Source organism: Amblyraja radiata, chromosome 1 (genome assembly GCF_010909765.2).
Source record: "Amblyraja radiata isolate CabotCenter1 chromosome 1, sAmbRad1.1.pri, whole genome shotgun sequence".
In the NCBI taxonomy this organism is placed as follows: Eukaryota; Metazoa; Chordata; class Chondrichthyes; order Rajiformes; family Rajidae; genus Amblyraja; species Amblyraja radiata.
Window position 1 is genome coordinate 55,901,199 of NC_045956.1, and position 15,740 is coordinate 55,916,938.

Sequence of the window (15,740 nt, forward strand, 5' to 3'; positions counted from 1 at the left end):
GAAATTGAGTATAAGAGCAGGGAGGTTGCGTATAAGAGCCGGGAGGTTGAGTATAAGAGCAGGGAGGTTGAGTATAAGAGCAGGGAGGTTGAGTATAAGAGCCGGGAGGTTCTACTGCAGTTGTACAGGGTCTTGGTGAGACCACACCAGGAGTATTGCGTACAGTTTTGGTTTCCTAATCTGAGGAAGGACATTCTTGCCATAGAGGGAGTACAGAGAAGGTTCACCAGACTGATTCCTGGGATGGCAGGACTTTCATATGAAGAAAGACTGGATAGACTCGGCTTGTACTCGCTAGAATTTGGAAGATTGAGGGGTGATCTTATAGGAACTTACAAAATTCTTAAGGGGTTGGACAGGCTAGATGCAGGAAGATTATTCCCGATGTTGGGGAAGTCCAGAACAAGGGGTCACAGTTTAAGGATAAGGGGGAAGTCTTTTAGGACCGAGATGAGAATAACATGTTTTACACAGAGAGGGGTGAATCTGCCACAGAAGGTAGTTGAGGCCAGTTCATTGGCTATATTTAAGAGGGAGTGAGATGTGGCCCTTGTGGCTAAACGGATCAGGGGGTATGGAGAGAAGGCAGGTACAGGATACGAATTTGGATGATCAGCCATGATCATATTGAATGGCGGTGCAGGCTCGAAGGGCAGAATGGCCTACTCCTGCACCTATTTTCTATGTTTCTATGATCTCATCTCACCAAATGTGTTAAAATATTACAGGATTAAAACTAAATATAGTCAAGAGTGAGTTCCTGTAGTATGATTACCTTGATCTTTTGATGAACCTTTCTTCGTTATATCTCGGTTTGCAGAGCCAAAGGAAACAACAAGATCAGAGGAGGGGATGTAGGCGAGTGTGTGGAAGCTAAACAACACAAGTCAACAAATCAGAGGGAGGTGTGTGTGTGTGTGTGTGTGTGTGTGTGTGTGTGTGTGTGTGTGTGTGTGTGTGCGTGTGTGTGATGAGTCAATTTTGTTAGCCTCTACCTTGGATTTAGATGGTGAATTTCAATGTCCAGAACATTATCTCATGCTCTCCAAAATCTAGTACATTGCTTACTGTCTTCAGGGAATCATCATATGTCACAATAATTTATACAGGTCCACCACTTATTTCCCAGTACCCTTGGCTCCAAGGATTTGCTGGATTATCCGTTTTGCCGAGCTCACAATGGTCACGGCCTCCAAGAGGAGTTGAACGGTACAAGGACAGTCCACCTAGGCAGTCGGGTGGCCGAGATACCGGCCCACAAAGTTGGCCTCGGAGGTCGGATATGGGAATGGATCTGCCGGCTCCGGCTGGGCCAGAGTTCCAGAGCACCGGTCGCAGGGGGCAAATATGTCCTGCTGATCAGCCGGGGAAGATTGGCCGACCCTCATTTTCAGCGGACTTTCCGAGGGGGGATTCAAGTGTGCTCCAAGAAGTTTATCCGGATCAAAGGAAGTTTGCTGGAAAATCGGTGGTGGACATGTATATTACTGATTTGTAATTAAAGATGCATAAAACATGAAGCTGTCATTTGCAATGGTTCCCTTAAAAATTCCAGAACTATTCATAACAGTTAAAAGAACAACAACATTCAAGTATCAACACATAGTTGCATGAGTATTGGCTGCTGGTTTTTGTGACTTTCTGAAATCTATTTTTTTAATTTGATTGTTCACAGGATGTAGACAATGCTGGCAATGCCAGCAATTATTGGTATCCTGAATTGCCCTTGAACTGACACAGCAGTTCATGTCAATCCAGGTTTGTGGGCGTGGATTCACATATAAGTGGGATTGAGGATACGTTTACATATCTTTTTACATGTCTTTTTACATAAGACAGACCAAGATGGCAAATTTCCTTCTATGGCGATTATTATCAAAGCAGATGGGGTCTTAACAATCTAAAAATTTCCCATTTGCCATTACCAAGACTAGCCTTATTTATTAAAATTCACAGATCCGTTTGAATTCACCAGCAACAGCACGGTTGCGCAGCGGTAGAGTTGCTGCCTTACAGCGCTTACAGCGCCGGAGACCTGGATTCGATCCCGACTACGGGTGCTGTCTGTACGGAGTTTGTACATTTTCCCCGTGACCTGCGTGGGTTTTCTCCGAGATCTTCGGTTTCCTCCCACACTCCAAAGACGTACAGGTATGTAGGTAAATTGGCTTGGTAAATGTAAAACTTGTCTCTAGTGTGTGTGTAGGATAGTGTTAATATGCGGGGATCGCAGGTCGGCGCGGACCCGGTGGGCCGAAGAGCCCGTTTCCGTGCTGTATCTCTAAACTAAACTAAACGACCATAATGGAATACAAAGTTGGCATTTGTCTCAACAACCCCAAGGAAGTCATTAAGCTGGAAAGGGTGCAGAAAAGATGCACCAAGTTATTACTGGAACTTGATAGGTTCAGTTATAAGGGCGAGTTACTGGAGAGTATTCTGAGGGATAAGAGATATATGCATTTAGATAGGCTGGGGCTGGTTTGGGATAGTCACCATGGTTTTGTACATGGGAGATCATGTTTTACCAATCTGATTCAAGTTTTTGAGTAACCAAAAAAGGTTGATGAGGGCAAAGCCATGGACATTGTCCATATGGACGTCAGCAAGCCATTTGTTCTGGAATGTTAAATTGCATGGGATCCAGGGAGAGTTAAGCCCCTGTCCCACTTAGGAGACCTAAACAGCAACCTCTGGTGACCTTGCCCACCACCCAAGGTTTCTATGAGGTCACCGGAGGTTTTAGGTCACTCTCCCTAATGGTCGAAAGTGGTTCACCTGGGGTGGAAGATTGCAACCTTCACGTTGTCCGCCCTGTTTCGACTAATGCAATCAACTCGTGCACAAATGGAAGAGCAAATAGAACAAGTTGTCCAACAACTTTAGGCTGTGCAGGCCACACGAAAAAAGAAGAAGAAGAAGAGGCTTCATCTGGGTTGCTGTTATTTTTTCATCATGATTAAAACATGACTAAAAATAGGTTGCCGTTTTAAAAATCGATAATTTTTTTGTCGCAGGACTAGTCGAAGCCGGCTTTCTTCATAGTCGAGGAAGGTTTCAACATATGCGTGGGAGGTGGTAGGAGGTTGCAGGTCACCCTGACCCTGATTTTTTTTTGGGTGGCGGGCAAGGTCACCGGAGGTTGCTGTTTAGGTCCCCCAAGTGCGACAGGGGCTTAAGCCACCTGGATAGAGAATTGGCTTCATGGAAGGAGGCAGAGGGCGATGATGGAAGGTTGTTTTCCAGACTGGAGGCCTGTGATTAGTGGTGTGCCTCAGGGTTCGGTGCTGAGCCCATTGCAGTTTGTAGTTTATATCAAAGATTTGGATGAAAATGTACAAGGCATGATTAGTAAGTTTGCAGATGACACTAATATGGGTGGTATTGTAGGCAGAGTTATCAAAAATTACAGAAATTAGCAGAATTTATTATTTTTGGAACAATGGAAGGCAGCCCTGAGCTATCTGCCTCCCAAAATAGCCTACTTAATTACGGTTTAATAATGAGAAAAAAAATTAATACTTAAATTCTGGAAAAACGCCCCAACACCAACAATAAATATATGGATTTCAAATATGTTCGAAATGCTACACCTGGAAGACATGAGATTCCTTCTAGCAGGCAAACCAGACCATTTCCGAAAGATTTGGTCTCCATTTTATCGACTTTCTACAAGTATAAGGTGCAACAGAATTCTGAAAATAAACGGTTTCAGGACCTGGTGAGGGGTGAGGAAAAATACGAATTTGGTATATCCCTTTTATCTCTCTTTTTTTAACTTTTAATATAACTTCTGTTTTCTTTTTCTCTTTTTCTTTTTCTATAGCTTACTTCTTAATTCTTTTTCGAATTTTTCGTGTTTAGGGGTCTCTTTTGATCACTCTTTCACACACTTACTATCCTATCTCTCTTTACTTTTCTGCTTTTTAAAGTTTAAAATATGAAGTGGTACAGGAAATGTATTATGTTATTTTTGGCTTATATAATTGTAATGTACACTACTTCTAATAAATAAAATTATTTAAAAAAAATTACTGAAGAATCTTGATCAGCTGGGCAAGTGGACAGAGGAATAGTTAATAGAGTTTAACGCAGATAAGTGCAGGGCAGGACCTTCAAAGTGAACGTCAGGGCCATGGGGAGTGAGTGCTGCAGAGCAGAGGGATCTGGGAATGAAGGTACATAGTGTCCTGAAGATGGCACAATAGGTAAATCAAGAAGGCTTTAGATACATTGTCCTTCTTTAGTCAGGGTACTGAGTTGGAATGTGTAAGAAAGAAGGTCAGATGCTGGTTTAAATGGAATGTAGACACAAAACACTGGGGTAACTCAGTGGGTGAGGCAACATCTCTGGGTAGAAGGAATGGGCAACTGATGTAAATTTTCCCCTCCATTGGCGAGTTGCATACTGTGTTGATGATGTGTGTGGCTCATCAGAATGGGCTGGAATCAATGGTAGCTTTGAGGAAATGGACAGGCTGGCCGGCCGCATGTCAAACACTGATGCCACTCACCTTCCACAAGCTATCTGGGAAACCTTGCCCTTGACTTGCTTCACCTTTTGAAAGGTCACATTCCCGTCTCCACATGTGAATACATCTCCATCCTGTAATGGGGAGGGTTGGGGGATGCACAATAATAATATTAAAGCAGCCATCAAGGGAGTGAAATCTGCACACAAAATCACTGAGTCACTAAATCATACAGCATACAGGCCCTTATTGGCCCAACTTGAATGAAAGAAGGAATGAATGAATGAATAAATGAACGAATGGTACTTCATTGTCACATGTGTTTTGGTACAGTGAAATTCAATGTTACATACAATGCACAAGTGTGCAAAGAGTTACCAAGTATAAGGCACCAACAAAGTTACATCAGTATCTATTATAGTCCCGATGGTCCCTCTATGTTTTCAGCGGCCCCTCATTACGGGTCCCTCTTTGTTTTCTCGACCCCCTCCCATGTTGGGTCTCCCTTTATTCCATCGGCACCCCCTCCCCTGCAAGATCCATTTTTATTCATTCAGCCCACCCCCATGCCGGGTCCCTCTTTGTTCTTGGCGGCGCGTCCCCGAGCGATATTTGGCTTTCCCGCGGCCCAGTCCTCACCTGACCGCCGTGACTCACGCAGCCCATCCTCCACCGCCCACCGCCGGGACTCACGTGCCCATGTTATGGTTATCATAACAGATATGAGTCATTGACTGCTGGAATACAAACCCTGCCTGCTCAACCTCTCCCTTTGACCCTCGAATCCTGGCAACATCTTTGTAAATCTTCCCTGTACTCTTTCCAGCTTAATAACACCTTGAAATCTCCTGGACCTTTTTTCTTTATGAAGTCATTTGCAATTCCTTCCTTAAAATGAGGTGGATAAAATCTAAATAAGTCGTGTGGTGGGGACAGTTGTGAAAGGTTACTGTGGGCAGGGGCAAGTTATGGAGTTGATGTTACAATCACATCAATAAATATTTTATTAAACAGTGGATGCAGAAGGAACTGCAGATGCTGCAATCATGAATCAAAACTAGAGTGCTGGAGGAGCTCAGTGGGTCAAACAGCATCTGTGTAGGGTAATGGGCAGGCAACGTTACAGCTTGGGACCCTTCTTCAGATCTTAAACGGTGGATCAATTAAAATAGCTGAGTGGCCAGAGATCTACTCCTGCTGCTCTTGTGACACAAGATCAACGAGGGATCATCTGGGCTATAATGAATACTATTGTATCTTTGTCTGCACCCTATACATGGCAACTCTTTGCATACTTTGTATATTATAAGCAAAACAAAGAATTTCACTGTACAGGTGCACAACCTTTTATCCGAAATTCCGGAAACCGAAAAGCTCCGAAAACCGGACATTTTTTCCAGGATGTCGTCTGCACACCAAAGCTCGCGTTTGGCACCAAACATGACCCGCAACGACGCACGATCAACCCAGGACTGTACTACTGTAGCGGCTGCCTCCTCACCGGTGACACTTAAACATCTGTAAATCATTGCATAAATGTTAGTCAGTTAGTTTGGAGGGCTTTTATGTGAAGGGGGGGGTGGGGGTGAAGGGGGAAACATTAATTCTTAGTCCCCTACCTGGTCGGAGAGGCGGGGAGCAGGCAATGCCTTACCGGGTCACCGTGCAGTAAGCTCCGGAGCGCTGTGGCCGCCGACTCCCAACATCGCGGAACTGGGGCTGCGGGCGTCCGGCCGCGGGCGGCGCCGGTTGTAGATCCGACCCCGGCAACTCTACCCCTGGCTGCGCGGCACTCCAAATCCAGTGCCGCCCGCTGTTGGGAGTCGGCGGCCACAGCGCTCCAGAGCTTACCGCACGATGACCCGGTAAGGCATTGCCCGCTCCCCGCTGGTATCCCAGCGCTGAAATTTCTTTCAGACCGTAAGGTCTGAATGACAATAAAGGTATTCAATCAATCTGTGGCCGCCGACTCTCAACATCGCGGAGCTGGGGCTTCGGGCGTCCGGCCGCGGGCCGTGCTGGATTTGGAGCGTCGCGCAGCCAGGGGTAAATTTCGCCGGGGTCGGAGCTTCAACTGGCGCCGCCCGCGGCCAGACGCCCGCAGCCCCAGCTCCGCGATGTTGGGAGTCGGCGGCCACAGCGCTCCGGAGCTTACGGTACGGCAACCCGGTAAGGCATTGCCCGCTCCCCGCCTCTCCGACCAGATAGGGGACTAAGAATTAATGTTTCCCCCTTCACCCCCCCCCCACCACATAAAATCCCTCCAAACTAACTGACTAACATTTAAGCAATGATTTACAATGATTCCCCGGTCTCCGGGGAGGAAGCAGCCGCTCCAGACTTATCAAGCCGCCCGCGCTACCTACCTAATCTACGCTAAAAATCTTCCATTCCGAAATCCGAAAAATTCCGAAATCCGAGAAGTGTCTGGTCCCAAGGCTTTCGGATAAAAGGTTGTGTACCTGTACCTCGGTACATGTGACAATGAAGTATCATTGAAACTCACTTCTAAACTCTCCGATTAGTGGCTGCTATGGAGTGGATCACAATATTAACCAAAAGCATACCTTAGTTACAACAACAGTATGTTTGTTGCCACAGGAGATATAGTTCACATTGAGCTTCTTCAGTTGTTGCACAAGGCATGGGTCGTGGCTATCTGTTGAAAAAAAACAACCTGCATCAGCAAAGGAGATATAGTTTATTTTATTTTATTGTCACGTGTACCTACGTACAGTGAAAAGCTTTTGTTGCGTGTCAACTAGTCAGCAGAAATACTTTTCATGATAAAGGGAATAATGGGAATTCCACTGAGTGCAAGATAAAGCCAGTAAAGATAGTCTGAGCGTCTCCAATGAGGCAGATAGTAGCTTAGGACTGTCCTCCAGTTGTTGGTAGAATGGTTCAGTTGCCTGATAACAGCTGGGAAGTAACTCCCTGAATCTGGAGGTGTGCGTTTTCACACATCATTGCCTGACGGGAGAGGGAGTGAGGGAAAGGGAGTGGCTGGGTGTGACTCATCCTTGATTATGCTGGTAGCCTGGCTGAGGCAGCATAATGTGTAAATGGAGTTAATGGAGGGAATACAAGGGACTACGGATGCAGGTTTACAAATAAAGACACAAAGTGCTGGAGTAACTCAGCGGGTCATCAGCATTACTGGAGAACATGGATAGTTGACGTTTAAGATCGGTCTCGACCCGAAATGTCACCTGATCATGTTTTCCGGAGATGCTGCCTGAACCGTTAAGTTACTCCAGCACTGAAGAAGTTTTGAGGCATCTAGATATGGGGGAAATTCTTATTAATATGTTTCAATCTCAAGTATCATTTCGCCCTGAAACAACGAGAAGAAAAGTGAACCGTAGAAAGACATTTTAAGGATTTAATTTACCAATTTGGATACAATTTTACCAAGTCTTTTCACAAGTCTCAGGCCGTTGTTTTTCTGGCATTCGGAAGATTATAGAGACAGAAAGCTTATTTCTACCATCACACAAACATGAGCAATGCCAATGTTCTTTTAACTGGTACAAATAGGGACTATGCCATTCATCAGCTGTGAAGTGTATAAAATCTTACAAAATTGGGTGTAAATACTGGCAACCAACAGAACAAGAATGAAGGAAGGATCAATTTGTCAGGGATTCCCCCTTGATGGAGTCAGAAGCACTGACGATAAATGTAGCAAGTGGACAGTAGATGAAGCAAACAATCGAGGGGGATCCAAGGATCTCATGGATTTCTTGTGCTAGGCTGTTCAAGATGGGACCTGACTGGTGCTGGGACCGTGCCTCAGTCAAACTCCAAATAATCCTCGATACAACTATTCAGAAATCCTAACCATTTCACATCTGATTCATCAGATTATGGAACCAAGAGCAAAAACAGTGCAGGAGTCTGTAAACCATGACCTTCAAGGATCACAAACAGCTTCTTTCCTAACAACAGCCTGGCTCTTGAACACTACAAAACACGTTTGTAGGTTAATTGAGCTCTGTAAATTGCCCCTCGTGTGTAGGGAATAGATGAGAATCCTTTGGACGAGGAGATTGAAGTATTCTGTGGCCAAGTTTGCGGCTTTTAAGAAAATAGGTGGAAGTGCAGGTAGCGTAGAAAAAGTAGGGACTCTGCAGAAGGACTTGGACAGGTTGGGAGAGTAGGCAGAAAGGTGGCAGATGGAATATAGAGTAGCAATGTGTGGAGTCATGCATCTTGGGAGAAGGAATAAGGGGTAGACTATTTTCAAAATGGGAGGAGAATCCAGAAATCGGAGGTGCAAAGGAACTTGGGAGTGCTGGTGCAGGATTCCCAAAAAGTTACTCTGCAAGTTGAATCAGTAGTAAAGAAAGCAAACTCAATGCTAGCATTTATTTCAAGATGGTTTGCATACAAAAACAGGGATGTAATGCTGAGGCTCTTTCAGGTGCTGGTAAGGCCTCATTTGAAATATTGTGAGCAATTTTGGGCACCATATCTGAGGAAGGATGTGCTGGCTCTGGAGAGGGTCCAGAGGAGGTTTACAAAAATGATCCCAGCAATGAGTAGGTTAACCTATGATGAGCATTTGACAGCACTGGGCCTGTACTCGCTGGAGTTTAGAAGAATGAGGGGGGACCTTATTGAAACATACAGAATAGTGAAAGGCTTGGATAGAGTGGATGTGGAGAGGATGTTTCCACCAGTGGGAGAGTCTAGGACTAGAGGTCATAGCCTCAAAATTAAAGGACGTTCTTTTAGGAAGGAGATGAGGATAAATTTCTTTTGTCAGAGGGTGGTGAATCTGTGGAACTCTTTCCCACAGAAGGCTGTCAAGGCCAAGTCAGTAGATATTTTTAAGGCAGAGATAGATAGATTTTTGATTAGTTACGGTGTCAGAGGTTATGGGGAGAAGGCAGGAGAAAGGGGTTAGGAGGGAGAGAAAGATTGAATGGTGGAGTAGACTTGATGGGCTGAATGGCTTAATCCTACTCCTACCACTTATGACCTATGACCATATGAGAAAGTGGGATAACATAAACTAGTGTGAATGGGCGATTGATGGTCGGCATGAACTTGTTGGGCCGAAGGGCCTATTTTTGATGCTGTATCTGTAAAACTAACCGAACAGGACTACCGGTGGCTGCTATGAAGCAGTGAAGTCAGCTGCACTGAGCTCTGCTCCAGACAAATCGTGTTTAAAGTCGGTTCCTATGCCAGGATTGATTTAAAAACTCTTACCGGCATTGCTGAACGTCGAGGGTACTGACTCCATCAAACGGTGCCGGTGGATTCGGGATTTTAAATGATTTTATCGGTAAAAATCGGATGAAAAAGAGAAGAGGTCAGAGAGGACCCAAGAAGACTGTAATCAGTCTCCAGCTGCAAAAAGCTCTGGGTGAGCTTGAAACCACTCCTGAATCCACTTTTGAAAGTTTGGAAGAGGAGCTGGAGTCTCAACAACCAACAAGCGAAATGGCTGCGAGAACTTAAACAAAGGAATTAAAGGAATTAAAGGAAAGGGAGAAAGAAATGAAAAGCTGGGAAGAAACGGTAAGAGTTAATATTACTGAAGACATTACTAAAGATCTTCAGAAGCAATTTGCCAAAATGAATTCTACAATTCAGAACAACTTCTCCACTACGGAGGATAGTCTTTCTAAGAAAATTGATAATAGCTGCGGCGAATTAAAGGAGCATTACGTATCCCTGAACCAGCAGTTTAAAGACTTGGAGTCGAGGACTGCTAAGGAATTGGAAAGTATGCAGAGAGATTATAACAATAAACATGACTCCCTGCTGAAGCAATTAACAGAGGCGGAAAAATTGATGGAAGAGATGGAGGGTGAAATGGAGCAGATGAGCCACGAAATAACAGGTTTGAAAAAACAACACGACACAAATTGAGAGCTGACGAATAAACTGAATGAGAAATGTCAAGACTTGGAAGCCAGGTTAAGGAGGCAGAATTTGAGAATAATAGGAGTTAAAGAGGGGGCAGAGCACGGCTCTCAAATGTGTGATTTTATCATTAATTTATTAAAGATGTTTTTAAACTGCCAGAAAAACCAAAGATAGATAGATGTAGCTCATCGTGTTGGTCGCTTCCAAAGAGATGTTAATGCTCCGCCACGTCAAATTACCGTAAAGTTCCTAGATATTTCAACTTTGGAAAATCTATTAAAGAAGATACCCTATGGAGAAAATCTTACATTTGCTGATAATATCGTTAGATTTTACAGAGACTACCCGGGAAATTCTGGCAAAAAGACGCGAGTTTAAAAGGGCAAGCAGTATTTTATATGGACATTCTGAAGTTCAATATGGCGTGATCTATCCCGCTAAGATGCAAATTTCGTACAATGGCAAGCAACGTTCATTCACGGACCCAGACTCAGCTTGCAAATATGCCCAGGAGATTTTAAACAAAATTCAAGGCAGAACGGAATAATAGCCATTTTGCCTACTGAAATTGTTTTTTTTTGTTTCAATCAAGACACCAGAATTGTTCAGACGGTTCTCAGACAGACTTATCTGGCAAGAATGTGTTTTTCAATAACAGAGTCCTAACTTAATTTTGAATTGAAAGGCTGAAGCTCAACAGATGGAATGTTCAAGGTCGCAGGCTCGTTGCCAAGTTCTTCAGCCCTGAGAACTATGAGTGTTCGTTTTCGAATTTAAAAATTAGCCGTGATGATCAGCCGTGATATAGTCTCAGTACTATATGATCTATTATTTACATATATAACATATAACTAACTAACTAATTAACTATATAAGCGCAATAAACTTAACTAACGCTTAAGGCTTAATGTACTATACTAACATGACTAACTATATAGCAGGAAGGATGGGGGAGGTTAGACATATATTCTAAATACTAATTATGAATTAACTAACATACAGGTTAATGAAAAGTGTGATTATTGACGAGGTACTTTAACCCATAATTACTTCTATTTTAGTTCAAATCTTCTAGCTTCTCTTCTATTCTATTTTAAACTTTTTAGCTATTAATCGACCTGATATGATAATTTTGGTTATAAGTGGAGGGAACCGACTAACGTTGGATGATACTTTATTAGGGGGGCAAGGCCCAGTGCATAATTTCATCGACGGAGGTCAATTTAAAACTAATCCTAGCTACCATAGGTGGCTTTTTTGTAAGATATTGCTTTTTTGATAACTCACTCACTTTTTTTGTTTATTCACTATTATGAGTTGTATGATTTAACAATTTTTATAAGCACTTCATTTTATGTTTTTCTCTTTCCCTTAATTATGTTTAATAGTGCCAGGAGATGTAAAACTACTGCAGAAATTATGAAGGACAACCCTGGACTCGGGTTTTCGGGGTACTTGGCTGCATCACATGAATCATACATTTTGGTAATAATAGCCAATGCAAGATAATAGTCGAATAAATACCGGAGGTCTCACTTTCTGTAGTTGGAACATCAGAGGTGCGAATGAGCCAATTAAGAGGGGTAAAATTCTGGCACAATTAAAATCATTAAATATAGATATTGCTTTCCTACAAGAGACGCATTTGAAACAACAAACTCAGATCAGATTAAGGGCAAACTGGATAGGTCAAACCTACTACTCCGCATTCACCTCTAAAGCAAGAGGCAAGGCCATTATAATTCGGAAAGGTATACCTTTTAAATTAAAGAAATCCATATCTGATAAAGAGGGAAGACACGTTATAGTCACGGGAGAAATTTATAATACACCATTAACTATGATAAATATCTACACGCCTAATTTTGATAACCCACAATTTTTTAAGAAAATAGTAGATATAATTGCAGAGCATAATTTCCAAAATATAATAATGGGGGGAAATTTTAATTGTGTTATAGACCCATATTTAGATAAATCAATAAAGGCAGGGAAATGTCTTGTTAAATCTAAGACCTGTGAATTTTTAAATACATATATAAAAATAATAACATAACTGATGTTTGGAGAATAGCAAACCCAAGTGGAAGGGAATATTCATTTCACTCATCGGTTCATAAAACTTATTCACGAATTGACTATTTCTTATTGGATACAAAATTAATCCCGTATACGAACAAATCATCATACCATAATAGTATTATTTCCGATCATTCACCATTGACTTTTATACTTAAAATTGAGGGAATGCCGGGTATAAAACCTTTTTGGAGATTCAACACACAAATATTAACTAACCCGCAGGGTTATGAGTATATAAAAGAACAAACAAAAATTTTTTTTCGAAATAAATGAGACGCCGGGTATTTCTGAATCGCTATTATGGGAAACCTTTAAGGCATACATTCGCGGCGCTATAATCTCTTATCAAAGTTTTCAAAATAAAGAAAATAAAAGAGAACTTCAGCGGATAGAACAGGAAATATAATTACTAGAATTGGACAATGCAACTGAACCAACCATAGCTAAACATAATAAGATAACCTTATTGAAATATAAACTCAATAGAATATTATCGGCAAGAGTAATAAGACTATTCCAAATTACAAAACAGGCACTCTTCGAATTTGGGAATAAGCCACATAAATTACTTGCGAGGCAACTGAAGCAACAAGAAAAGGAAAATACTATCACTAAAATTAAATCGGATAAGGGTGAGCTTCTAACACTGCCAACGGATATTAATAAGAGGTTTGCCCAATTTTATCATAATTTATATACAACTAAAATAAATACAGATGTTAGTAAAATTACAAAAATTTTAGATAATTGCAATCTCCCTAAATTGGATAGTTTAGAACAAGAGGAATTAGGAGCACGGATTACTAGTGAAGAAATAAAACAAATAATAAACTCACTGAAAAATGGGAAGACACCAGGACCAGGTGGTTTTAGTAATGAATTTTATAAACGATTTCAGGACTCAATTGTACCAAGATTACTCAACTTATACACGCAGGCGTATACTGAAAATAAACTACCAGAAACTTTAGCAGAATCAACAATAACGCTTATACCAAAAAACGATAAAGATTTAGATGAACTGGGTTCTTACAGAGCTATATCACTTCTAAATATGGATCAGAAAATTTTAGCAAAGATTCTAGCTAGATGACTGAATAATTATATTAATAAATTGGTAAACACGGATCAAACGGGATTTATACCCAAAAGACAATAATTTAATAATTTGAGAAGGCTTTTCAATATAATGTACTCTCACAATGAGGACATTGAAGATATTTCAGTTGTTACGCTGGATGCAGAGAAGGCATTTGATCAGGTAGAATGGCAGTATTTATATAAGGTACTCCAAAAATTTAACACGGGAGAGAATTTTATTAGATGGGTTAAACTACTTTACGATAAACCTACGGCAAGAATATTAACTAATAATGTTATCTTCAAAATTGTATTTATCAAGGGGTAATAGGCAGGGTTGTGCCTTATCACCATTGCTATTTGCCCTTATGATAGAACCGCTGGCCGAAAGGTTTAGAAATCATCCGAATATTTACGGATATTACACTAAGGACTCAAAGAATAAAATTTCATTATATGCTGATGATATTCTTTTATATATTACTAATATACAAACGAGTATACCCACCTAATTAACACTAATTGAGGAATTCGGCTCTTTTTCAGGATATAGAATAAATTGGAATAAAAGCGAAATTATGTCTTTACAACCACAGGATGCGAGACACTTACTAAAATTCCCTTTCAAAATTGCAACGGAAAAATTCAAGTATCTGGGTATTCAAATTACGAGAAGACACAAATCATTATTTAGCGTCAATTTTATGCCACTATTAAATAAACTGAATGATATGATAAAATTTTGGAAAACCCTCCCGCTCTCATTGATAGGTAGAATTAACACTATAAAAATGACTTTCTTACCACAATTAATATATTTGTTTCAAGCGATCCCAATATATATTCCAAAATATTTTTTCAAAAAACTAGACTCTACTATCACTAATTTTATATGGGATTACAGAGCACACAGAATTCAACGAAAGCATTTGTGTAAACCTAAAAAAGTTGGGGGTTTATCATTACCTAACTTTACGTATTACTACTGGGCAGTGTATATTAAGAACATAATGTACTGGTTGGATAGTTCCACTCACCAGTCGGAGTGGATAAGAATGGAGAAAGAAGAGCGTTTCCCACACGATATAGGAACGATCTTGTTCTCACCAATAAAATTGAATAGTATAATATATAAGAACCCAATTATTCACAATACAATAAGAATTAGGAAACCAATAAAATTATCATTGAAACTAAATAATCTATCAGTACTAACCCCACTATTGAACAACCCTGCATTCAAACCATCTCTTATCGACAAAACATATAAACAATGGGATAGACTGGGGATTAGGAAAGTAGGATATATGTATGAACTGGGCAAATTGTTATCATTTCAACAATTAAAATTAAAATTTAAACTGAAGGATAATCAATATTTCAAATATATACAGATATGTGACTTTATAAAGAAATATACACATAGATTTCAAACTATATTTTTAGATCCTTTAGAAGAAGCAATGAATATTAAGGCTGATTCACAAAACCTAATATCATACTTTTATAATAATACTAGACCAAGTGCAGACCCGTTGGGTCTGTTTCCCCAACAGCGTTTGCGGGGGGGGGGGGGGGCTGCGGCATCACACGCACATTAACCACCCCCCAAACACACAGGTGGGGGGAGGGGGGGGGTGTGAAGAGGGGAGGGAGGGGAGAGGAGGAGGAGGAAACGGGACAGATTTGGGAGGGAAAGGAGAGAGGGGTAGGGGGTGAGAGGGGGATGGGGAGAGAGATGTGGGGGAGGGGGGGATGGGGAGGGAGGGGAGGAGGAAGGGAGGGGGAGAGGGGTGGGGGGAGAGAGGGGAAAGTGGGGAGGGAGAGTGGAGGGGGAAGTTGGGAGAGAAGTGGTGGAGTGGGGAGGGAGGAGGAGAGGGGTAGGGGCAGTGATGGAAGAGGGACAGAGGGGTAGGGGAAGGGGGCGGGGGGAGAGAGGGAAGGGGGTGGGGTAGAGAGGCATGGGAGAAGGAGAGGGGTGAGGAGAGGGAGAGGGGGAGGGAGAGAAGGGGTAGAGAAGTGGAAGAGTGGGGAGGGAGGGAGGGGTAGAGGGGTAGCGGGAGTGGTGGAAGAGGGACAGGGGAGTGGTGGAAGAGGGACAGAGGGGTAGGGGAAGGGGTGGGGGAGAGAGGGGAAAGGAGGGGAAGAGAGAGGGTTGGGGGAGGGAGAGGGGTGTGGTAAGGGGAGAGAAGTGGAAGAGTGGGGAGGGAGGGGTAGGAGGAG

General features: G+C 42.1%; 1 protein-coding gene across 1 annotated transcript in view; it reads right to left on the minus strand.

Annotated features, from left to right (window-relative positions):
- Positions 1 to 746: 746 nt before the first annotated feature.
- LOC116978422 (probable E3 ubiquitin-protein ligase HERC3) overlaps positions 747 to 15,740 on the minus strand; it is a 36,984-nt gene continuing 21,990 nt past the window's right edge. Inside the window, exons 5-7 of the mRNA XM_033029583.1 lie at positions 7,040 to 7,131; positions 4,515 to 4,606; positions 747 to 873 (exon numbers count right to left, since the gene is read on the minus strand). Coding sequence (XP_032885474.1) covers positions 747 to 873; positions 4,515 to 4,606; positions 7,040 to 7,131 — 311 coding nt within the window. The remainder of the gene's footprint in view (positions 874 to 4,514; positions 4,607 to 7,039; positions 7,132 to 15,740) is intronic.